At 41.1% G+C, this 26,121-nt stretch overlaps 2 protein-coding genes and 1 non-coding gene across 3 annotated transcripts in view; 2 read left to right on the top strand and 1 right to left on the bottom strand.

Annotated features, from left to right (window-relative positions):
• The window catches only part of MIPEP (mitochondrial intermediate peptidase), a 67,436-nt gene extending 56,013 nt beyond the window's left edge, over positions 1-11,423 (top strand). Inside the window, exons 17-19 of the mRNA XM_052671195.1 lie at positions 3,233-3,354; positions 4,162-4,235; positions 11,180-11,423. Of these exons, the coding sequence (XP_052527155.1) occupies positions 3,233-3,354; positions 4,162-4,235; positions 11,180-11,274 (291 nt within the window). The 3' untranslated portion in view covers positions 11,275-11,423. The remainder of the gene's footprint in view (positions 1-3,232; positions 3,355-4,161; positions 4,236-11,179) is intronic.
• TNFRSF19 (TNF receptor superfamily member 19) overlaps positions 1-26,121 on the bottom strand; it is a 501,102-nt gene that overhangs the window by 419,026 nt on the left and 55,955 nt on the right. The window lies entirely within an intron of this gene.
• On the top strand, positions 20,875-20,976 carry LOC128075028 (U6 spliceosomal RNA). Its single transcript, XR_008203572.1, has one exon. It is a non-coding gene; the product is annotated as a U6 spliceosomal RNA (small nuclear RNA).

Below are 26,121 nucleotides of genomic sequence, written 5' to 3'. Positions count from 1 at the left end.
CCTTTCTTTAAGCACCTCCAGAGACAGTGACTGTGCCACTTTCCTGGACAGCCTGTTCCAATGCCCATCCACTTCTGAGAAGAAATTATTCCTAATATCTGATCCAGTCCTCTCCTGGCACAACTTGAGGCCATTCCTTCTCATCTTATTGCTACTACCTGGGAGAAGAGGCTGATCCCCACCTTGCCACAGCCTCCTTTAAGGCATTTGTAGAGAGCGATTAGGACTTTCCTGAGAGATCTTATGTAACTCTAGTATCTGAAAGTGCAATTATGCTGTAGAACAAATGAAGGAAGAGAGAGTTGTCTATACCTTACCTGTGTTGGCATTTAGCTTAAGACAAATTGACTCAATCTCTTGTATTTGTCTGTCTTCCTCTCTCTTTTTTTTTTCCTTTTTTTTTTTTTTTTTTGATACCACCCTGTTACCACTGAATTTTTGAATGCTTAAACTTCATTAGAGAGCTTCCCCAAATATACAGAGATGAGTAGCATCTTTGCTTGGTCTTTCTGTACCCCTTCCTTTTCTCTTTTGAAAGGAAGTGATGTGAAGTTTCTTACTTAAGTGTAATTGCAATGGCAATGTCAAACAAAATTTTTTGTATATGGGCAGAGGGAATTGTTTCAGTCTGTTTTTGGTGCAGACTGAAATAAGCTTTTGGTCTTAGATTGCTAAGAAGCTGTGTTCGTTATTTACTTGTAATACAGTTTCAGTAAACCTGATAAATGGAGTAGCTGATCAGCTTAGATGTGAAGATGAGCTGTTCTAGTCACAGAGCATTAAATGTCTTACAAAAGGAGTACATCTTCCTTACGCTAGGATATTTCATGGATTTTTGACATAAAGAAGGCAAGATGAGCAAAATAATCTGGACTGAGGAATACATGCTGTTCTAGTTACAGTTTATGTGATGTATATTCTTCTTTGTGGCAGAAAAAGCAACTTGAATCTTTCACTGAACAGATCTATTTGAAAATTGCTTAAGTTTCTGAGGATGTGAAACCAATTCTGCAGTAAAGCTTTCCACATGCCTGAGAGAGTTGTACTTTCAAGTTGAAACTTTGAATCCTCCTTTTGAAAGCTTAGTATGGAGTAAAGTAGAAGCTGTCATGATTTTCCTGTAGGCTCTCTGATCTGTTTTAAACTGTGCTGTTAGTTCAGTGATTATGGTTATAATTAAGGGACTAGTTAGAAAAATTATAGGCATTAAATGCAAACACAGCAACCACAATATTTTTCAGAGCAAAGTAGAGTATCTGTATCCAAGCTGAATGTTTCTGTATGTTTACATTATAATGAGATATGATATAGTTGAAGTTTACTTTAAAGAAAGAAAATTAGTCATTCTTAAGAATTTGCATCATCATGCCACAAAGCCCACAGGAAAATTGAGGACTGGAACATTTTTTCATCTTCCCTAAAAGTCAGGCTTCTGCTTTAAAATAGTTGTGTAGGCTACTGCTAGAGTCATTCATAGCAAATTCAGTGTATTTTTGACACCTGTCTTAGGGTGGAGGCAACTGCCTCTGAATGGCTGAATTGCAGCTAACTTTGAGAAATAGTAAGTGTTCATAGAATGGCCTGGGTTGAAAAGGACCTTAAAGATCATCTAGTTTCAACCTTCCAGACAAGGGCAGGATCACCAACCACCAGACCAGGCTGCCCAGAGCTTGGATGAGTTGTTCTTGAGAAGAGAGAGCTGACAACTGAATTTCTCATCAGCTGTTCATGATGACCTGGATAATAAGTCTGTTTGATGCTTTTTTTAGGGTAGAAAAGACTGATGAAAAAGACATGCTTCTTTGATTTGGTGGGTGGAGAGCAAGATGATGATCAGCACTTTCTTGAATAAAGAAACAGTTTATGTCAGCTGTCCAAAATTGAGAGATTGAGGCTCAGGGTGTGAAGATGAGTCTCAGTCAAAGATAAATAGTTCTGGAAAAGTCCTAATACGCTCTCACTTTTCAGTTTGGTTGCCTTAGAATTTCAACCGTTAGGTTTAGGATGAGAGTAGAAGAATGTGACAGGCTATGGATTTAAATTTAAAACATCTGTTAGATTACTTTGTTGTTTATCTTCCAATTCTTCTTTAAAACTCCACTTTCTGTTGTATTTAGTGAATCTTGATAACACTCATAATAATGTTAAATTCTTTGTCTGTGGATAGGAGGACAAATAAGATATGAGAGTTCACTCCTCTTATTTCCTCAGAGAGCCAAGAGGGCAGAGTAAGCATCCACTCCTTCATCTGGAGATTCATCATCTTCAGTTCAAGAAATGTATTTAAGCCTGTAGGGAAACATATTTTCATCCCGGTCAGGGCCAAGAGAAACCTCATCAAATTAGCTCTGCTTTGAACAAGGGGTGGACCACATGACCTTCTGAGGTCTCTTTCAATCTAAATTATTCTGTTGCATTCAAAGAAAGAGAAAATTAAGGTATTTCTGTGAAAGCAAGGCTGATGCTTTTGATTTTATCTGCTAAAAGAAAAAACACAGAAAAATAATTGATGCCAAAGAGCTTTGTAAAAGAAGTCCACCATTACTGGAATGAGTCATAAAGCAAAGTAACAATTTATAAATGAATAACAATATAATTACAGATGGTAATCTGCTATGCATATACATTTTTAAAGGTGCAAACAAATCTTTGAACAATTAATTGCGTGTGCATGTAATTCATCTACCTATGAGTTTTTGGTGTATGGGAAGCTGTATTTTTATATAGCATTAAGCACAAGTCCCTGTGACCATCTTGTTTGCGGTGCATATTTTTTAGATGGGGCTTTTCTAGGAGTGATACTGCTGTTATCCATATGGAAATAGATAAAATATGAAGTCACTTGTATTAAGGTAATTGTGATTCTTTTGGAGGCCAGTGGAACAGCATGGCTGTTATGACATCTGACTGCGTTTCTTTTGCTTCTTGCTTTTCCCTCCTTCTGACCCTATTTGTGTATGATTTCAATTATTATAATCAGCATATTGGATATACAGTATTTAGCTTGAAGAAATGCCCTTAGAATAAAGCATGTCTTCATTCTGGGTTTTCTGATGGTGGTTTGGGGTTTTTTATTTCTTCTTTTTTTTAAACCATTTTATTTTGTAATGCTAACAGATTTTTTCTATCATACTTAAAAGAAAACAAAAAAAAACCAAAAAAACAGAACCCACAGAGTAATTTAAAAGCTTTAAAGATGACCAATATTCTTAATTTTGTTTTCTTCTTACAGGCCTGGCAGCTGAGATTTAGTCATCTTGTGGGCTATGGTGCCAAATATTACTCCTACCTCATGTCCAGGGCCGTTGCCTCCATGGTGTGGAAACAGTGTTTTGCTCACAATCCGTTCGATAGGTAAAAACAGAGAAAATACTGAGTTACCATGTAGTGTTGTACTTCTGTAGTGTGCTTCTGGAAAGGGGTAAACACGGTGTGCTTGGGGCAGCATAGGTTGGGCTTTTTCAGTGCCGATTAATTTTCAGCCTTTTTGTTGATTTTAAGAGTGTAACAAAATAGGAAATGACCACACATTAAATGTACTTTGGGACGTAATCATTGATGCAAAGAACTCATGTCTTTGTTTTAAAATACAGGCTTGCCACTTGAGAGGCATTGAAATCCGTATTTAGATGTAATTATAGAGCTTGATTTTCATAGGTACCAGATTAATTGTAATTTTCTTTTGAAATCAAAAGCAACTGTAGGTATTAAGCAAGCTTCATGTCACCACCTTCAGAGCTAAGCATAGCTATCCTACTCATTTTGCTTTGTGAAATTAAAAGGTAAATTGTGACTTCAAAAAATTTAAATAAAATAAAAAAAAATAAAAATGTTCTTACATCATAGGTGTATGTTCTAGGCATTATAACTAAGTAACTTTTTCCCTTTCAACAGTGGAAGCTGAAATGTTTGCATTTTAACTTCCACGAACATCAGCACATCTTTGTGTGTATAAAATTTGTCTAGTTCAGTTAGCCGTAGTATATTTTTAAATGTAATCTGAATTCAAAGGAGCCAACATGGGATCAAGGTGGTCATTGTTTTGAGGCATAAGATCTCATTCCATCTCTGCCTTTTAATCCCGTAGAGATCCTAGAAGTCAATACAGCTGAAAGCTGGACAGGCTCCCTGCAGGTGGCTCTAACATCTGTGTTTTTCCAGGGCAATGGGTGAGCGTTATCGGAGAGAGATGCTGGCACATGGTGGTGGAAAAGAGCCCATTCTTATGGTTCAAGGTACAAAAAATTTTAGAACTGTTTGATTCCTTTGATCAAGAAAGAAATAATGCAAACGTATTTCCCAGTTTGTTCTTCATAGTTCAGTTTTGTTTTATTTATTGGATTTGTGAAAGAAAACCTTTCTGTTTATTTATTTAAGTGAAGTGATTGTCAGCTTTTGCATCACAGTCAGTGATGCACAGAACAGAACAGGCATAGGAACAGTTGGGACAAAATGTTGTAAGGGTTATATGATAAAGTAGTCTAAAGAATTGAGAGTAAAACATACTTGAAAGTAAACAGAGGACGATTTTTGGATGCCTAAGTTTTACACAGGTGAAATTCAGATCTAATTGTTCTGTAGGCAAGAATTGAACTTCTACTGGCCATGCAATTTTAGCATTGTCAAAATAGCTCTAAGTATATTACTACTTTGAATATAAATTCTCTTGAAATGGAAATCTGAAGATTGTGATATGGAAATCTGGTTCTTTATTCCTCTCAGTACTACATTTCCCTTTTGAATCTGGAAAATAACCTTTTCAATTCACTCTGATATTGTTAATTATGAATATTAATTAATCGGCTTCTGATCACTGCAGTGTTGAAGACTGAAAGTTGTTTTTTTTAGTCGCGTAAGTTGTGCAGTGGTAATGCATCTGTATTACATCATGAGCTCAACACAATTTCAAAGTAAGAACATTCTATATATGTATATACATATGTATGTATCCTCTAGATTAGTCTACTTATTTTTCTGATCTGCAGGGTTACTTTTCCTTCAGGATGCCTTTTGCATCTTTTAAACTTACCTCTCTTGTCTGCTCTTGAAAAGTGTAACTGCAGCTCAAGATTGTGGACTAAGTAGTTGCAAGACAATTATTACATCTTTACAAGCAAAACCAATTATATTGTAAGCCATGTTGCAGTGGAAGAAAGAACGTTTTTAAACAACAATCTTTTCTGTTTCTGGGATGTATTTTCACTTGTTGAGCATGGAGTGGAGTGCCCAAGAGGCTGTAATGAAGTTGTTGGCAATGCACTTTCTTGAATCAAACATTATTTGACTGAAATTTGCAAAATACAACTGTGAATAGGCTTAACAGATCTGTGTACCTAGAGATGTCTTCCCCTCTTGTATTTGAGAGAGCACAGTGGAACGTGGTACCATCAGTTTGGGGTTGAAAGTATGCATCAGTCATTTTGGATAAAACTTCTTGCTGAAATGAATCTGAAGTGGCATTGGAATTCAAGAAATTCCAAATTTATTTCAAGCTTAAAGGAAATCCAGATTTGATGAAGCACGGAAAAGCTCAGTGACAGCACACAGGTTCACCTGTCTTGTCATGCAATCATCAGATGTTCTAGGCATTTCTGTATTCATATTCCTCGTGCTTGTAGTTTTTGAATCACTTTGTGCAGATCAGTGAGCCCACAGGATCAGTGGTGAATGATGAAAAAATGGTAGCTGTGCATCTGGGGCTTGCTCTTTGCAGTTGTGCTATTTGATGTTAATGGTAGAATAATCTTTTCTGAAGTGACTTTAAAAAAATCAATGCGTGTAAGAAATGGAGTCTGACTTTTCATTTTTTTCCTTTAAATTGCTAAGTTCTTAAATCCCTAACCAGAACTGCTGTCACTTCAAGGTTTCCTAGTGCACCTGCTGGCGTGTCTGTTCACACACCTGAGGAGAACCAGATAGGAGGAACTCCTCTGTATCAGAAAACAACTGACATTTTCAAGATGTTTTCACTTATGTATTCTGAATTTCTTCAATATTACATTAAGCAGAAATTTAAAAAGATATAAAAACATTTTCAAGATCAATCAAATTATCAGAAAAAAATGCCTTTATTAACTGCAGAGTCCTTACTTGTGCTTGTCGTGACCTCCAGTTGTAGACAGTGTGAAATTTAAACAAGCATGTTGTGAGTGACTCCATGAAAAATTAAATTCAGGTGACTCAGGTCTTTTAGCATGCTAATAATTTGATTGCTTACTTTGGATTATTTAAGATCAAAGCATACAACAGAAATGTTGGAAAAGATTAGTGTATGTTTAGATTTAATCATTCTGTATTTATTAGGAAAAAAAAAAAGAGAAACTGAAGAGGAAAAATAAGACCAATTGCTTCTCACTTGTTTTGGTTGCCATTTCAAACAGCATCTGACTCCCTTTGCTGTTTTTAACCCTGTTCCTTACAGATATTCTGTAACATTTGATTTCCATCTTCGGTTGGCTTTCCTCAGCTGCAGTGCTGCACACAGTTGGTTTCCTGGCTAAAGACAAATTCCACCAGACCCAGCAGCTTGTTGATTTTATTCTGCTTCAGAGAAACGGTTCAGATTCTTTGCCCACTAGTGCCCTATTGAAAAAAAAACCTACATTCTGTTGGTTTGAAGTTTGTTTTCCTTTATTAAAGGAACACGCTCAAACCTGGCTTCTGGATTCATGCATGCAGCCTCACCCTTGAAGTGCTTCCATATCTCATTGTGCAGTTAGCTACATTCATTGATCTGATAACAGATAACTTCACAAGCACGTTTCATTTATTCAATTCCTTTGTTGTGATTTCCTTCTCAGAAGCTACCTATTGTCTTTCTTTTGTGCTTGCATATGACCCTAGCTTTTCATCTTTCTCCCACACAATTGCGTAGATGTACTGATTAAGAAAGAGAAAGGATCTGACCTGCCATCCGGTGGAGTTGGTGACAAGATTCGTGTTTGAACCAGCCTGTCATTAGAATAACACAATGTACTTCTTTTTGTTTGGATTTGATTCCTGTGGCTTTTTTTTTTTTCATTTAAAAAAAAAAAAAAAAAAGCCTTTTGAAATCTTGTAAAATGTTTTCTGAAGTGACACGTTTTACCTTACCCCTTTGGTAACTGACAAAATACAAAAACATTTATGCATGCACATAGCAGGAGGAATGAAAAAAAAGAAAATGCTTTGTCCAAGAGGTATCCTTTTTTCCTTGAAGAGAAAATACCGTTTGAGATGAGCTTGATGTCTTTGTTTGTGTGGGATATCCGCATAGCTCTTCTTCGTAGGATTACATGGCATTAGGGATTCCAAACTCCCTCAAAGACAGGGAATTCAGGTCTCTTCCAGGTCTGGTCGCAGGTTTGAACAAGCTTCAGGTGAGCACCATCCCTCCCCCTCTCCCTTGGCACTCCCCAGCTGGAAAGAAACCCAGGTGCATTGGCAGAAAGTGAATTGCAGTGTGGAAAGTACAGGGCTGGGTGATTTTGGAGCTGAGAGCATGGAACAGACTCTGGAGCTTGCTTCTCCTGCAGTTTTGCTGGAGTCACATTGCCCTTCAGGTTTGTGAAGAAGCCCATGTGCAAAACCCACATGCAGTTGTATTCTTCACTGATTAATTCTGCATCGTATTGCAGACAGTCACTCTCAGTTGTGTTCGTGCATAGTAATAAGACCACCTAAATCTGTAAGAAAACATGAGTTTGCTCCGATGCAGTCTGAAAATTTGTTTTTCTATGCCTCTAATTGTACTTGGTGGAATAATTATGATTTGAAGAGGCTGTAAAGATCTTCAGATAATGCTTGTATGGCCCTTTGAAAGTATCAAATCTATGCATAAATCGTAAAGGTGATGTAGTGGTAACATATGTTAACTCAAAGTACACCGACTTAAAATAATTGATGTTCCAAAGGGGCATAGGCCAAATTCTGCCACAGGCTTTATTCTTCTCCCAGTTTCCAGTGATTGTAGGTTATAGCTAACCGGCTCTCAAAAGGGTGTGGTTAACCACAGTGGTGTAATGTGAAAGACAACTTCAAAGCAGGGAAGATAAGCTGTGCAGTTGCCTTAGGCTTGGGAGAGACTGAGCTGAAACAGGAGTTGGTCTGAATGGATAAAACACACTCCTATGTTTTAAAACAGCCATCAGACCTTATGGACAACTTACTAAATCATTAGACTGAAGGGCTAAGTACGTACTGTTCCTACTTTGATATATTTTAGTGGGGTTTAAAGGAAGACATGACAACTCGTAGGACAGCTGGGTAGTGTAAGAGGTTAAAACATGAAAATAGCATCAGTATCTGTTTCTTTCAGAGTTGTCTATTCTAAAAGCTGTAGTTAGTTATTTCATAAGGGCATGCTTGTTTTACTACAGAAGTTCTTCAGGGATGACCTCAGTTACAATTCATCCTTCTCCTTCAAAAGCAAATTTTTCTAGTGTTTGCTTTTGATGTCAGTAATGGGAAAACAGCATTGCTAATGCATGAAATCTGAAATCTGTTTGCATTATCAACAGTTGGAAGCGTGGGCTAGGAGGTCATTTGACATGTCTGTTGCCAGAAAAAAAACTGAATTCTGCTACGTATTTGATATAAACCATGTGGAGAGTAAACAAATGTAGTTTGTACCAAGTTTTGAGATAGATCTGCTAAGACTGTAGTCAGCTGCACTAAAGAACATCTGAGAGTATTGTAGTTAATTGTGTTTCTTTTATTCATTTCATAACACCCAAGGATGGAATGGTTTTTTATGATTCACTATTGTTCTACAGGAGGAACATTAAATCTACTTAAAGATAATAACAGCATCGGTCTCTTCCCAAACCTCATAACTGAGTGTTGTACTGATTGTCTTTTTTCTTCTGTGACATAGTAACAATCAGTGTTTTAAGAATGGTCTGCAGCAAAATAAATTTAGAATGTCAAAAGAATTAGCTAAATATCATTTAGCCAGGCTGGTTTTTATAAACTCAGTAGTTGAAGGTTTTGTATTTTGGAGCTTGCAGAGGTGAAGGTTATTATATCCATTGTGGCTGGTTTTATACTTTAAGAAAAAATGTGGTCTAGACTGTCATCCTGTCCCGCTGATACCTGATAGCATATAACATACTGGCTACAGAAAAAACAATTCCTTTGTAGAGCATCTTAAAAATTGGAGGGTACACAGAATCAAGAAAAAGATCACCAAGTCCAAACCGTGTTGAAATTGTGTCCCTTAGTGCCGTGTCCACAGATCTCTCAAATACCTCCAGGAAAGAAATCATTTCACCTAACTTCACATTTTTGTATTTTATATAACCAGCAGAGTTTCCTTTCTGAAGTTCTTCTTACTGTCCACTCTCTAGAAGTAGTGCCAGTTCGTTCAGATGTAAATATCTGAGATAAAATGAGGCCAAAAAAAAGGTGAAATAATTAAAACTGTTGGAACCAGACTGCGTCTCCCTGAAAGATGAAGCTCCTTTAGTCATGCATGACAATGCATCTTCCAGTGGGCTGCCATCTGAGTCGCCTCCTTCAGGCATTTCTGAGCAAACTGCACTTCTGAGCAAACTGCAGGAAAACACTGAGGGTTTAAACTGTTTGTCTGAGGGAATTTTTCTAAGGGTGTTATGGAGCAAATAGGGGTATCTCCCAGCCACCCCCATCAGCAACCTGGGAGTCAGTCTGCAGTGGGCTCTCAGCGGAGTGTGGCTTAGTAGCTGCTGTTGGAACACATCTGCTTCTGTTTCCACTGTGAACTAGAAGAAATTCCACAGCAATTTTACTAACAGTAGATTACAAGTTTACCATGAACTTCAAAGTATTAATTCTGTTCTCCTTCATTTTGAAAATATCTCCATGCAAACATCACCTAACAGCATTTCAATCTACATGTAGTATGAGATTTGTTTTCCTTTGAGTGCTCACTATTATCTCCTGGGCCATGGCAGCTTGTGTTGACACATGCAATGTGTTTAAATCACATTGAAATGGGATTCTGTGAGGTCTCAGCAAGAAAATTCCTTCTTTTAGTTGCTCACTCAAAATTACGTCTAGCCGGTCTGTTTCCTGGTGGGTTTTGAATAATTGTGCTTTAGTAAAAGATTCCGGTCTTTTAGCAGCAGGCAATTATAATTTCCACTGAAAGCAAATATTGTAGAGGATGTGAAAAGAGCACAAAATTATGTACAGTAGGTATAGTGATCAGAAAGGGTAGAACAAGGTTATATTTACGTTGGCAGTTGTCAGAAAGAACAGAACACTTCAAAGTAGTATGAAGATTAAATTTTACATTATTTGGCAGCCATGTTGTTTTTCTTCCCTGCTCTGGTAATGCAGTAAATTTTCATATATAATTTCAAAAATATTAAGAGCAGTGAAAAGATTCAGCACTAATTTAGTATTTGTTATGAAGAAACATCTGAAAATAATTTAAATGAGATTCTCATGCTTTATGAAAACTGGGATTCTGGGGAGGAAGGTGTGAGATTTTTGGTTGTTCTGCTCATAGAGCTACCTGACAAAATACTTGTGTGTGGTTGTTTCTTGTTCTAATTTCCCTGTCTGTTGTTCTGTAGCCATGTGATACAAGTAGCATACCTACTAATGACTATTCCTGATAAAAAGGTAAATCCCTCTACTGTGAAAAATAAACCACCAACCAACCAACCAGAGCTAAAACTGCAGCACCCTGAAAATGCATGCTTGGATATGTTTCATGCCTTGTGTAATATTTCAGAGATGTTTGTACTTTAAATATTAAATTAAACGTTTAAGGCGTGTAATGCTGAAAAAAATACATTGTTTTTCTCTGGCTGTGTCAATCTGGAGACTCAGCAGATAAGGATTCAGATCCTTCCCGATCCCTGATTTCTCCCAGTCTTTTGGAAGTGACTGCTTTAGCTTGTGTTTTGATTGCCTTCCTTGACAAGAGATATAATTCACAGCCTAAGGAAGATCATAGCGATAAAAAAATGTTCACGATCTTGATGCCTGTCAGTTCTGTGATAACATGTACCAGGCTGCTTGATGCAATCAGCTACTCCCTATGCATTATAATTGCGCTTGTTTCTTGACACACACACACACACACAAAAAGATAGCTCTCTGTCATATTGCGACAATAAAAGCTAGCTAATTTTAATAACTTGATTGTTGGCAAAGCTTTTAAAGTGATACCAAGTGATAATGCTGAGAGTCTCTTGTCTTGGTTTTACAGGTATGCTTCAGAAGTCACCTTCAGTTGAAGATTTTGTGGATGCCCTTGTTTCAGACTTAGACCAGGACTTCGAAACATTTATCACAGACTCGTGAAGTATTGAACTGTATTCTTTTATGGGAGATAACATATATCTGTATAATTGTGTTTACAATGTTGTTGTGACTGGTTTTGCTTCTTGGTAAACACTTGTATGTGTTTGAATATTCACGTTGGTGGAACAGGAATAAAAAATTTTATTGGATGATGTGATTTTGTTTATGAAGATGATGGCTTTCCATTCCTTAAGCACAGAATTTGAGACAATAAATACTCTAGTACACACTGTTAGAAAATCTGGTCTTGTAGCAGCAGATGGGTAAGAGGGAAGTGAACTCATCCTCAGGGTTGGTGGAGTGGCATCTTTCATTACACGCACTGGTTTAGTGTTAGCATAGTGTTAGCACATAACCATCAAATGTCATGACCCAGAACTGGTTGCATGGGTCCTTCTTACATGGCAATGGATATTCTTTAAAATCTTTTATTCCTTGTGGTGCTTCTGAATTGGGGAAAAGCAAATTATGTTTGCAGTGGAGAAGAGAAACCTGAAAGAAAGTTATAAATTGCTATTGAAAATTAGGAAGTATCTAAGAGAGGAAACAAAAAGCTGGAAGAAGAAAAGCTGTGGTTAAACAGGTGTGTGAAGGAAAATGTCAGGATGAGGGGGAAAGAAATACCGCGCAACATGAGAAAGAGGCAGCGGAGTAAAAGAGGAAGCTTGTAAGTGCTTCACAGTGAAAGAAGTGGAAAGTAGTCATGCTATGATGATCCAGTCAGTATAAAAATAAGTAAAAAAAAAAAAAGTAAAAATAAAGATAAACAGACACCTAAGAGGAGGAAAAATGAATGTTTGGGAAGAGACCAGTAAGGATGAGAATTGTTCAGGTGGTCGGGGCACATTTTTTAGCAGAATTTGTGCTGTCAGATATTTTTTGATAACTTACACTCTCTTGCCATCTTTTCACTTTGTTTTTCCGTAGGGGGGATTTATCTTTTGTGATTAGCACTGCCATTCTATTAGATCTGGTTTTGGACATTTTTAGATATGTTTTGACTGTAGGCAAACAGACCTATTTTCAGATGTGCCACAATTAAGCCTCCATGTTGTGTCTGACTGACTGCGTTCTGCAGCTGCTCTTGGATCCTAAGAGGAAAGAGTGTAACAAATGAGGTGGGTATTTCCCTATAAAGAAGCACATTTAATTTTAGACAGGAGTGAAAACACCTTGTGAAGATGGTAGTTCTCAAGAGGAAACAATAACTTGTGAATGTAAGCTTAACAGCATCTTTTATTCAGTGGAAGTGTGGGAATTAAAGGGTGTCACCAAAGGAGTTTTGTGTTAGTTGCATTTTTTTTGTACTAAGCAAACAGCCAATAATGTTTATCTGGAGTTGGCATGTGTTAAAAGATTCACTGAGACAAAAAGAACTTAGGAAAAGGAAATCCTAATGCTAACATGAACCTTGGAGCATTACTGTAAAGAAAATAGAACATGACTATTGGTGGAATAAGAGCATTTTAAATTAAGAGATTGCCCGTAGGTTTTAATTTGAAAGAAACTGATGTTGATTGTGGAATTTACATACTTTATCAAAATGTACACAGTAGTCATTGGTTTACGCCTGTGGCCTCTGTTGCTTCCTTAATTTGCTATCTCACGAGATCCTCCTGTAAATAGCAGTCCTTGCAAGCTCTTGTCAGAGTGGCAGCAAACAACGTCTTCCTCATACTGGAATCCAGTGCAGACAAAGAAATGAAGAAAACTTTGTCTTTTTCCAGAGTGAAGTGGACTTTAGCTTGTTGTCACAGCTTCATAGCTGTGGGATTTGGGGACATTTGGCAAAGATGGGAGCTGATAGAAGAAGAAATGTAACTCCAAATGACAGTTTCAGGGTTTTTTGTGAAGAAATGGTGTGGATGCCACCGATTTTTGTTTTAGGAAATATCCTCTGAGCATTGAACAGTAGACATCATTAAGCCTCTGGAGAGCCAATTGTATCACCGCTACGATGCTTACTACAGAAAGGGAAATATTATTCTAAATGATTTTTTTTTTCTCCTGTTTCGTAGTTTCTGAAAATGCTTCCAGCTGTTCAAATGTCTGATGCTTTTTTCTTTCTTTTTTTTTTTTCTTATTCTTTTTTTTTCTTTGGAGAGACTCTTATTTTTCAGCAAATATGTGTGCCTTCAGTAACGTGAGATCTCTCTTGTGACCAGCAGCGTAGCTCTTCTTAAATGTAAAAACCACTGCAGCCCTTTTCCAGCATTCCTGATGTTCCCAATGGGGCTGCTGAACTGGCTGCCTAAAAGCAGCTTTAGAGCCATTCCGTGTAACTCTGTGTCTTGCTTTAAATCTGAAAGCATACTATTATTTAGATTTCAGCTGCTATAGAAAATAAGTAGCAAACATCTTTAGAGGAAATTATAGCCTTATGCAATTTGGAGATAATAACATGCAATTAAGACGTATCGGAAAAAGCACACATGGATTACATTTGATAGTCCAAGGTGTCAGCTGTGCTTTTTTTCATAGTGGATGTGATTGTTTTTCTGATTCACCTACTGTAGACTGAAATAGCACCTAATAATTGCTTTCTGGTGGAGTAAATGCAACTGGTGTGGCAGCTGAGTAAAGAAGGCAGGGAAGGGAATGGAAATAGAGCAAGAAATGTTGAACATAAGTTAGAAACCAAGCATGAAAAATGGTTGATGCAGAAGCAAAATGACGTCTGGGTTAGAAGCAGGGAGACTACATTGGAGAGTGTTTCTTCCAAGTGTATTCACAAAGTCTAACGTGGAAGTTACAGCACTGTTGCTAACAAAAAGGTGTTCAGGAAGATTTCTGCTCTGTATGCAGTGAAAAGCCAGGTGGAAGAACTCAAGCTACATGTTGATAAAATACTGATTCTAAGATGTCGAGTAGCACCTTGTCCAGTGGGTCAAGTATAAATCAGCATGCAAAATTAACAAGGAATGTCATCAAAGTAATGGAGCTTAGTACCATGGATGATAGTGAGGTGTAAGTGAAGAGTGTGAATCACTGTAACAGTAGTGTTGATGGCTCAGCAAGGATGTATTACAGATTACCAGATGATTAAAATACCTAAATCGTGTTACAGAGTTTGAAGGGTTGAACATTGGTTTTGTGAATAAGAGTCTGATGAGCTGATAGGTGAGATTAGACACATTTACTCCCAAGTTCTCTTTTTTGACAGCAGGAACAACTGAGCACTGCAACACATGCAAAGGACTGTGCTGGTTGATCAGCATGAGACATGTCCATCCAAACTGGACAGTTTTCCTCAGAAACATGCCAGACTTTGGCTTAGTTCACAGAAGCCCCAGAGCCTCAGTTCCAGGTGGGCAGTCATCTTTCCTGGTCCTGGGGGCTATAGATGGAGTTTTTGGAAGGACTGCTCGCTGGGTTGCCGTCCTGCTCACAGCTTTGTGGCTATGAAAGGGTTGATGAGAGCTGGAAAAGCAGTGGGAGCCAAAGTGCTTCCTTGCTGCTTGTTAAGTGGGAGGCTCTGCGCATATGGCATTTCAGAGTGCTTCTGGGCAAAGTTGTGGAGATTTTCTTTTCCCAGAGCCAGGGATTTATTTACATGGTGTTGGGAACATGTTCAAGTGAGTGCTTTACCCTGGCATATTCGCTGTATGCCAAAAGAGGAATATTACATTAAAATGAGAAGACAACTTGAGAGCCTAAAATGAACAACTGCAGAGAGTGAACTCACGGGTTTCCCAATGAGAAGCACCGTGGGAGCACTGCTGGTGTGCTGGGGGCGAGGGGAGGAGATAAAAGATAAGGCTGTATAAATCAGCCCGGCAGGACAACAGCGGCCCTTCTGATCTGCCCCAGCTGAGATTTGTTTGTCTTTCACGTTTCTGTGGCTGCTCTTCCCCACACGGCTCCTGAAGAGCAGTTCTGGAGCTGTAGGAAATCACTGCAGCTTGTTATTCGCAGGAAGTATCCAAAAAATCTGTTAAAACCAAAATGCTTAAACCAGAAGCAAAGTGCTGATAAAGATCTGTTTGGTGCTTTGCTGGTCTGTAGTTTCAAAGACAGGGCAATGTTAGTGGGGTTTCTGCTGCCATGCTGTTGCCTGTAAGCCTATAGCTTATGGGGCACCTTGCAAATGCAAAGTTCACCATCTGGTGTTCTTTGTGACTGAAAGGATGGACCACCCTGCTCATGGCTTTTCTTGCTCCAAAACATAAACTGACAGAATACAAATTTAAAGGCATCCTTTAAATTCAAAGCATCTGGGAGCACCAAACTTATTTTGAAGGTTCCATTTTTCATTCATTTTTTCCAGTCTGTCACATGTGACTGAGTTTATACATTAATAAAGAGTATCATATAGCTCTATTAAAATGGTTACAGAAGGTGTTCTTAATTAATCTTCAGGACATCTTAGGTTTTAGGAAGTAGCTTTTGGCAGCTGTCCCTCTGATTCCTTCCTTTACTCCTCAGCCACCGCTGAATACCCCACTTCTCCTCTGCTCTTACACCCAACAAGCAGGAAGATGAGCAGGAGAGGAGCTGCTGAGGCCGTGGCCAGGACCTGGAGGTTTTAACAGTGTCAAAGAGAAGGCAAAATGGCAGGTGGAACATTCTTCCCACCCTGCCCATAACTGGCACGTGCCCACGCAGCCTGAGGTGAATCTCTTGGTGGGAGGCAAGAGTGGGAGAGCTGGGACTTTGGAGGAACTGTCCCAAAAGTCACCTGCTGAGAAGGCAGAGCACTGCCACGTTGGTCAGAGCCGCCTGATGTTGCGTGCCGTGGGACAGCGGCTGCCAGTGAGGTGTAGGCAGCTGCCTCTGATAGCAGTAGTAGTTTATTGAGTTGGTGTTTGTGATTGTTGGCCCGTGTTTGGTAGATGCAGCAACCCATAACACAGGGTTGTGCAGGCACATTGACAGTACATGCTGCTACGTACCCTAGTATCTACTGAATCACAGAATCATAGAATCATGGAGTGGTTTGAGTTGGAAGGGACTTTAAAGGCCATCCAGTGCCATGGGCCTTCCTTGCCAGACCACGGTACCTGAACCTGAAGGTGGAGTCCAACTAGCTCACCTTGCCCTTCTTATCATGAAGCCAAGTGTTCATCCACAATACATTTCCACTGTTCCACTGAAGTTAAGGACCTGCACTATTATGGCTGTTGAGCGCTCTCTCCTGAGGCTCTTTGAAGGTACCTAGCTCGCAGGAGCTGACTGCAGGATGGGCTCAGGACAGTGATTAGACACACAGAGGCATCTCACTGAGCATATGGGAGGAAATGAAAAGTGATCTCATTTCTTCCCATGGGTTTTAGAAATAAGAAAGACAGCAAAATTGACTTGAATATTAAAATGCCTCTCTTCACATCCAGAAGAATACAGTCATAGCAAAGTCATTTTATAAGAGAGCCCTAGGGGGTACAAGTGATACGGCAAATTTTATAACACTCTAAAACATCTATAAAACTAATTATACATGTTATCAAAATGATTCATACTAGCCGTGGTAAATCCCATTCATTACAAGTGAGAGTTTAAGTCACAGTTTGCTGCCTCTTAACAGCTGCACAAATAGAGTGCACTGTCGCCATGGGGTTGAAAAAGGGATAGCGTGTCACCTTTCCAATTTCGTAAGAATGTGAGATGTAATTGCATGCTTCGAGACAGAGGCAGTACTTCTGGGATCTGTAACCCAGCTCAGTTGTCAGAGACAGGAAAACAAATAAGCAGAACATAAAAAAGCCTCCTGTGTTAAGAGATGTCTTTAACCGCAGAGGCTTTCTGATCAGACCTGTTTCCTCGCCATCCTTCTTATTTTCCCATAACTTGAAAAATAAATAAGGTTAATTTTTGCCTTTGCCTGGCCTGCTGCCAGCCTGCTGAGCATGTCCCTGGAGCAGAGAGGAACTGCATGTCTGCTGTACGGCTCTGCTGAACCCAGCTGACACTGCGGGTCGCCTGCTCAGCACAGAGCTGGCTTGCTGACGGTGTTTTTCTTAAATAGGGATTAAGATAACTTGCTCTACTTAATCAAATTAGTTATCTTTGATTCAATCGGGTTTTTAAGCCAAATTCCCAGGACAAGGTGGTTTTAGCAGTTTGGTTTGTAATCTGTTTTCCAACATAATCTGCTTAATTCTTCTTCTGCATTTGGTTTCTGGCTGACTCAAATGTATGTGTAAAAAGGATGTTGGCGGGCTTAATACAGGGAAATAGCTAACTTAGCATCCAATCTCTTGACAGTTCCTCACTCCATCAGTAAGTCATTCTGTCTTCCAAGTCTCTCTCTGGGTCATTCAGGAGTACCAATCTAGCTGCTCTGAGGGCTGTGTTTCATTGGATTTATTCCTGTTCTTTTCTTCTTCTGCTTCACATTTGTTTCTCTCATCTCCAGCTTTATCTGCTTCATCTCCCATGTGAGGAAAGGCTGAGTAACCTGGGTCTGTTCAGCCTGGGGAAAAAAAGACTGGGGAGAGATCTGTTTGGTGTTCATAAATATCTGAAAGGAGGTGGGAAGCAAATAGATGAGGCCAGGCTCTTCTCAGTAGTGTGTAGCATGGAACTAGGAGCAGTGGCCTAAAACATGAGCATAGAAGTTCCATACTAACATGCAGAACTTATTTACAGTGCAGCTGACGGAGCACTGGAACAGGCTGCCCAGAGAGGTTGTGGAGTCTCCTTCTATGGAGACACTGCAGACTCATCTGGACACCTACCTGGGCAACCTGCAGTAAGGAAGCTGGTTTAGCAGGGGGTTGGACTTGATGATCTCTTGAGGTCCCTTCCAACCTCTGCAATTCTGTAATTTTGTAAAATAAAAAAAGGAAAAGAAAATTCAGTTTTTTTCTGCCTATCACCTACCAATGCAGCTGCCCTTCTGGACACGTTCCTGGGCACCCAGCTCTGGGTGTCCTGCAGGAGGGGGTTGGACCAGGTGACCTCCAGAAGTCCCTTCCAACCCCAACCACCCTGAAAGTCTGTAAAAGCTCAAGTCTTATCACAGCTCTTTCTCTCTTTATCGGGACCCTTTATGCCAACTGAAAGCATTTCAAATTCCAGCCACCACATCCTAGATAACAGGTTGTTTCTGTGTAACTAGTTCAGAAAGGCAGGCCTTGTTTAAATAAACAGGACCTTTGAGCATTCCTCTTACCTTTTCATTGCTCCCCTAGGTTTTTAGGCTGGTTTGCAGCAAAAATGGGACAGGCCGTGCTCTACCTCAGTTTCCTCCAATATTTTTTGAATCCATTCTTTCAAAGAGATAAAAGTCGTAAAGATGCTGATGGATCTTTGGAGAGAGGAGATGGAGGCATTCCCTCATGCTGTGAACTCCTCTTTGCCAGAAGACCTGGGGGGAGTGATGACCTTTTGGTGCTACAGCTCCCCACATAAGGGGCTTCATCCATGCTCTCAGCCAAGCAATAGACCGTACGTTTACATTTCATTAGCCCTGGTGCTCTGATGAAGTTTTCAAGGGCCAACATTAGTAAGGCACTGGCTTTTCCCGGGAGCTGTTAGAGGTGAGATCTACACAAACAGCTGCTTTATTGAGGCCTGAAACGGCGACAGCACTGCGCACATGGAAGTGGGAGACATACATAGGTGGAGCTGGTGGTTTGGCTGGAATCCCAGAATCTTATTTCATCTCTCTCTAAATGCTGGGTAAATGATTGAGTGGGTGAGAAGCTTTGCTTTCCTGCCTGTCTGTCGGAGAAAAGTCCCCCTCGTGCCAAATCCCCCGAGCTGCTGCTAGCGCCCTCCCTTTTAATCTGTTGCTGCCTTCACTTTCACTGACCTGAAATCTGATTTTGTTAATCCTTTAGGTTACCTTCGAATATATTTTCTTTGTTTTCCTTTCAGAATCCAGAAAAGGATTTGAGTCCTCCCTGCCCAGGAATACTCAGCTCAGAAGAAATCCCCAGGATAAGTTCATCATTAGGAAAAACTTCTCCAAAAATGTGGTTGGGCAATGGAACAAACTGCCCAGGGAAGTGGTGGAGTCTCTGCCTCTGGGGATGTGCAAGAAACTTGTAGATGTAGTACTTGGGGACAAAGTTGAGTGGGCAGAAGTGGTGGTAGGTGGACAGTTGGACTAGGTAATTGTAGAGGCCTTTTCCAACCTTAACGATTCTATGCTTATAGGTTCAGGCTGACTTATCCTAAAGAGAAATCCCACCTGGAAAGCAACCAGTGCTGTCATTCCCATTGTAAGTTGTGTCTGTTTGGCCAGTGTGTTTCTGTCTGCCTTTTTGGTACACTGCTATGGCAAGTACATAGGTCTTTGCAAGCTGGTGACCAATTGGGTGACCTAGATAAGTCTGTCAGGGCTGATGTGCATCTGTCTGTAGCCTCTCTTTTTTTTTGTTAGTACTGTTCTGGTGCTGTTAGCACCATTAAAAATGTTAAACAAGCAATATGCAGAATACTAAAAGAATTTACACCTGTAATCTGACTTTCAGAAATGCCACAGCTGCTCCAGAGCACAGGAGGTTGGTGTGTTGGGCGTCATTATGAGACTTCAGGGATCCCCAATATCCCATTCTGGGAAATGGTTGGATTTTAGTGGCGAGGATCAAGTTTGGATATTTGATTGTGAGGACATTGCAGATGTTGTTCTCTGACTGCTACTCGATTTGCATTACAGTCTGTGCTTGATGGAGCGAGAAGCAGCTCCGTTTTTATGGAAGCACGTGGGATGATACGTGTTGGAATTTCACTTCAGTGGCTGTTATTGCGTGGTGTTCAGGAGTGCGTAGAAGCGTTTGCAGCCAAAACCTGTGAGGATGGGTGGGGTTCACAGGAATTATTTCCATCTGGGTAATGCAAAATGTACTGTAATATAAAAAATCTTTGTACTTCATTAAAATGAGACTTTCTTACAATTAGACTTGAAGAACTATTTTTCTAAAAATGAGCAATCCTTTTTTTCTTCTTCTTCTTTTTTTTTTCCTCTGAAAAGAATCCTAAATTCCTTGCTGACATCCAACATCTGCAGATATCCCGGAGCAGCCAAAGCCCACCAGCAGCTACACCAGGGGCAGCTCCCTCACCCCCAGCCGCCCTCCCCTGACGCAGCTCCATGCCGTTCCCTGTCGCTGTCACACAGAGCAGAGCTCAGCGCTGCCCCTCCGCTCCCTGTGAGGAGCTGCAGCCGCCATCAGGCCTCCCCTCAGCCTGCCCTGCTCCGGGCTCAGCGGCTCTCACATCACTGTAGCCCTCCTTTGGAAGCTCTCTTACATCGTGTCACCCAAACTGCACCCAGTGCTGGAGGTGAGGCCACACAGCACAGAGCACAGACCCCTCCCCTCACCCTTTGGGCCCCTGTGCACAGTGCTGGATCGTGTCCAACTTGCTTTTTTGTTTGTTTTTTTTGGTCCAAAAAAGAAAAGCAGAGAGAGCATTGGGGGTGCATTTAAACCGCCTTTAGCTCCTGCAGCGTGAGCAGCAAAGCCAGAAGAAGGGTTATGTCTGCTCTGCAGGGCTGGAAAAGAGTTGCAGGAGCATCCTCAGAGCTGCAGAGAGACTTTGCAAGCAAACATCCAAAAGAGCAGAGGCCTAAATCTTAGGATTATTATTATTATTTTTCTATTAGTGGGAGACATCTCTGTCTTTTGCTTATAGCCTTCAGCTACAACTCTGACACTTCTGCAGAAGATGCAGTATTGCAACTGGAAAGATTCGGAGAAGATTAGCATGACCCCTGTGCAAGGATGAATTTTTTAAACAGAACTTTTAAAAAGCTGAAGGTTTTGAGACAGTGGCACAGCTGCCCAGAGAGCTGTGGGTGCCCCGTTCCTAGAGGTGCTCAAGGCCAGGCTTGATGGAGCCATGGGCAGCCTGTGCTCCTGGATGGCAACCCTGCTCATGGCAGTGGGTTGGAATTAGATGATCTCTAAGGTCCCTTTCAAACCATTCTATGATTCTGCATTTAGGCTTCCAAGCATATTTACAGCTGATCTCTGTGCAGCTGGAAGACCTACAGGGTGAATCAGATGTAGCAGGCTGCAACAGAAAGAAAATCACAAGGCTGCTTTTCTAGGACAAGAAATTGTCTGGTTCTAGCTGTGTGAGGAAGCATCATCTGGCAGACAGATACTTCCAGGAATCTCTATCCCAGCACTTTGCCAGCGCCTTGAGTAAACTCAAACACTATTTATTTGTTGATGAAAGCCACAGGACATGTAATTTATGGCATTCCTGAGATCTTCCTTGTGGGTCCCATGGCTTGTTGAAATAGCAAGAGCAAGTTGAACATACAAGCTTTACGCTTTTCAACATGTCAAGAGAAGTGGTATTTTTCCATCGGAAGGATGTAATTTCTTCTGTCTGAGTCCATCTGTCCTGTTAGTTAAAAATCAGTGCATGAAAATAACTTCTTCATGGAAGGAGAAGGAATTACTCCTTTTGAAATAACGAAACCTCCAAACGCATAGACAGAGACAGAACTGAAATTGATACTGAAATCTTTGAGAGTTCAACATGGAGGATAGCTGTACAAACATGGAGAATGTACTCTGATGGGGGACTCCAAAGCATTTTTTCATCATGCAAATATTTTTTCAAGTATGTTTTTTTTTTAATTCACATTCTCAAAATTTGAAAAATGGTGATCAATTCTGACAAACTGTTTGCACTGCAAGTGGTATTTGGTATTTGGTGGAATATTATGGGCCTATTTTAGTAGCCCAGTCAGAAAACTGGTCTCCCCTTGCACAGATGTGGTGCACCCTTGACTTTTGCTGTTGAACAGCCTTAGTAGAAGTAAGTGTAATGAAGCTGAAGCTGTGAGTTACCTGTGACAAAGGTGCACCACTGCTGTTGTCTGTATCGATGTGAAGTGGCATCAGGTTGGGCAACAACTTCCTTCCTCTCCTAAAAGTGAACCAAATTGCTCAAATGATGCTTGAATTTCCTCGGGTTAAATTCTGCTATCATATGTACTAAGAGTCAACAGAAGTGTACAAGAAAGCAGATTTGCAATGTATGAACTAAGATGGTTCAGCATATGCTATGATTCTAAATATTTAGTATCTTCCTCAGTTTGCCAGGTGCAGAGTTTAAGTGCATAAAGTGAGAGGAAAAGTGTTTGTGGAATCAGTCTATACTTTGGCCTCTCAAATATGAGCAGAAGTGTAGTGAAAATGACAAAATGACAACTAGGGTCCTTAACGTGTGTGCAGGCATGGCTGTTGGTCTGCTTGGTCAGTGCAGCTGTACCGTGTTCCTGCATTTACCACCCATGGTGGGGAGGTGGACTGGTGTTCATCAGCCCTTCTTTGTCACAGCAGGTCTGGCTGAGGTCTTCAGATGCCTCCAACCCTGGTGGAGAAATTGCATTCGCTTGATGAATGTTCCAGTCTGTTCCTACTAAAGAGCGAGAAATTGCAGCTCTAGAAATTCTGGGAGGGATCCACAGAGTCCTGGCTGTACATCCTAGAAACTCTATGTTGTTGTTTATAGCTATTTCTTTTTTTCTAAGTCTCTTAGGTTTACCTTCAGGCTGTCTGGGACATTTGGATTTGTGCTCTGAAGCACATTTTTAAGAACTGAAATAAAGGATTTACTATTTTTTTGTCAGTTCTCACTTTGTTCTGTAAACTCTGCTGCATGCAGAATATAGAAGTCTCACCTGAATTGTAACTTTTTGTGTTTGAGTTGAAAGGGACCATTAAAGGCCATCTGGTCCAACTCCCTGCACTGAACAGGGACACCTGCAGCTCCATTAGGTGCTCAGAGCCCCATCCAGCCTGACCTTGAATATCTCCAAATCTTTCTTTCCTGGTGCTGCCACTGAGGCTGCGCCACCTGCCAGGACCACGGCCCTCCGTTGGCCCCCCCATGGCCACGTGCTCTTACAAAACATGGCCACTAATCCGTCATTCACCGTCCTGTGCAGAGCAGTGGGCTCCCTCCCCAACCCACCCATGCTTATTTCATCCTATTGAGAGTGCTGCCTCATCGGGCGGAATCAAAACAGCTCACGTGCAATGTGAAGAGCAAGTGGGTTTGACCAGTGCTCGCACCAAAACTGAATATGGATTAAAGCGCCCTGCCAGCACAAAGTGTGCGTTGTGTGGCTTTGCTGCGCGATCCCCAGCCTCAGCTCCATGGCTGTAAGAAGCTGCACCCTCGCTTTGAGGATAAAACAAAGCAGCAGTGTCTGAAATGGAATGTGCTGCAGGTAGCGAGCTAAGCCTCCATCACCAAAGGCAGCGGGAGGATTAATTAAGCACAAGAAGGCTGTTGCTTGGAGGGACTTCAGAGGAATGCAAACCGAAGGCCCTCAAAGAGCCCACAACAAAGGGCAAAGCCATGCGCGCTGCAGCTCTGCCAGGATGAGCTCTGTGGGATTAAGGGCTTGGTCTGCCTTGCAGAAAGGGAGGAACATCGCTGCCCTAGAGAGCAATGTGAGCAGGAAACAGATTTTCGGGTGGTTTTTCCTTGGTAGGGTGGATTAAAAAATTGCAGCCTTGCTAATGACATAAATGCTATATCTGATACAATCAAACGTGTTTGAAAGTCTTAAGATCACATGTAATTTGTTTTGAATTGTGGTTTGCTTCCAAATAGAAGACCATAAGCACCTGTTTCAATCCTTGCTACTTTCTTGTTTTTAATTCTGATTTTTTGTGTTTGCCAGGGCCAAGCCAGTGTGACCCTGGTAGCACTGGCAGTCCTGGAGCTGCCTTTAGTGGTACAAAGGGGCAGAGAAACAGAAAAACTTCTGTTTTTCAGGTATTACAGTCAACATTTGCATGGGATCTACATGCCTGTGTGTAGCTGAAGCACCTGTACTGCTCGGCTTAGCTGCGGCTCTCAGCACAGCTCCATGTTGTATGCATTCACACTCAGCTTTCCACATCAAAACCCTAACTTTTCTGGAGCAAATATGAATCTTCACATGTGGCATGAATCACGCTACAGAGCTCCTCACGCCCTTCACTAACTGTTCTGTATTGAATTACTCTGCTTCAGGTACGTGCTTTATGTCCAGTTTGGAAACATTCAGTTTCTCCTCCCAGAGATCTGGAGATCTCCAGTATTCTTTCCACACAGACAGCTGTAAGTGAGTAAGACATAAACAGACTCATTTGAAAAGCTAAGTTAGGCTGTAAGGAGCAGGGAGTGAAGGAGGCTTTCTAACAGCATCCTGGAAGGATATTCATTCATGTCATTCCCCGACAGCCACAGCAGAAGAGGAGCAGGAGACCACTCAGGAATGCAGTCACATAAGAAAACCTCACTGTTCTGGGGAGCTGTTTGCTGGGTAAGCTCTGAATTAAGGATGTAGAAGACTAGGAAATGTGATAGAAATGTACAGAAAAGAACTAATTTTAAGTTTGCTGGAAAAAATGAGGCCCTTCTGAGGATAGAGGGAAATAGCCTTATTGTTTTCTCTCAGTCATTTCCATAAAAACCAATAGTGCTAGAAATTGTCTCACACAACTACCTGGCTTTTTATTACCTACCATTGTCTGGATTCAGCCACAGCTTCTTCTGTCTTCACTATAAGAAGTCAGGCACCTTTCCTTTCTATCAAGTAGCAAATTACATGCATGGTTCTTTCACACAGAGGGTGCTGATGCACTGGAACAGGTTGCCCAAGGAGGTTGTGGATGCCCCATCCCTGGAGGCATTCAAGGCTGCATGTGGCCCTGGGCAGCCTGGTCTGGTGATCAGCAGCCCTGCACACAGCAGAGGGGTTTTCAACCCAGGCCTTTCCACAGTTCTATGACTCAGTGACTCTTCTGAGCCCACTGCTCACCAGTCAAACTATGGCACCCTTCCCTTGTTTGACTTTGTGTAGACTTCCCCTTTATGGCATCCCATTTCTGTAGCATTTTCCTGAATCTCCTCAAAATATAAACCTCCTGGAAGGTTCTCTAAAACGGCCTAAACAAGCCCAGGTAATTGGTTTGGCTATCAATAATCCCTCTTCCTCCAACCAAGGTTTGAAGCTTTTTCTGCTGCAAGGCAGCCCTGTCTGATTGCAGTGTCTGCAACACGCTGATTGTGTCCTTTGCGTTTCATAATCACAGCTACTCAGTGTTCAAGTACAGCTACTCACTTCATTATCTAACTTGTCTAGCACTCTACTGCAAGAATACTGGTTTTCTTCTCAGTACTGGTCTAATTTCAAAGTCATAGGAGGCAATCTGTGGTGCCCACCAGCTTTCTTTTTTACATTTCTTTCTCAATAGGTAAATTTTTGAGCTGGCCTGGAAGTACAGTGTCTTAAACTATTGATGTTAATTTACTGCTTCTGCACGGTCCTCCAAGCCTACAGAATGATGCTACCATTGAACAGCAGGCATCTCAAGGCAAAAATGTACCAAATTGTACTATGATTTTAATAAAATTAAATTAATATGGAATTGTGATAAAAATAATGGAATCGAACACTGACTTTGTTTACAATATTATTATTAATCTGAAATCATAGAAGTGCAGAATCACAGAATGGTTCGGGTTGGACTTTAAAGACCACTCAGCTCCAATCCCCTGCAGTGGGCTGAGCTGCCACACACCAGATCCGGCTGCCCATGGCCCCATCCAGCCTGGCCTTGAATGCCCCCAGAGATGCAGCCCAGAACACAGTTGGCCTCCTGGGCTGCAAGCGCACGCTGCAGGCTCGCGTCCAGCTTTTCATCCGCCAGGAACCCCAAGTCCCTTCTCCGCAGGGCTGCTCTCAATGAGTTCTTCTCCCAGCCTACGCCTGTATCTGGGATCGCCCCCATCCAGGTGCAGCACGCTGCACTTGGCCTTGTTGAACCTCATTAGGTTCTCACGGGCCGACTTTGCAAGCCTGTCCAGGTCCCTCTCGATGGCTTCTTTCTTTCTATGGTATCAAGTGCACCCCACAGCTGGGTGTCACCAGTAAACTTGCTG

Source organism: Tympanuchus pallidicinctus, unplaced genomic scaffold (assembly GCF_026119805.1).
Source record: "Tympanuchus pallidicinctus isolate F22 unplaced genomic scaffold, pur_lepc_1.0 scaffold11, whole genome shotgun sequence".
Classification (NCBI taxonomy): domain Eukaryota; kingdom Metazoa; phylum Chordata; class Aves; order Galliformes; family Phasianidae; genus Tympanuchus; species Tympanuchus pallidicinctus.
Note: the sequence above shows the minus strand (reverse complement) of the source record. Positions and strands in the feature narration are given on the sequence as shown.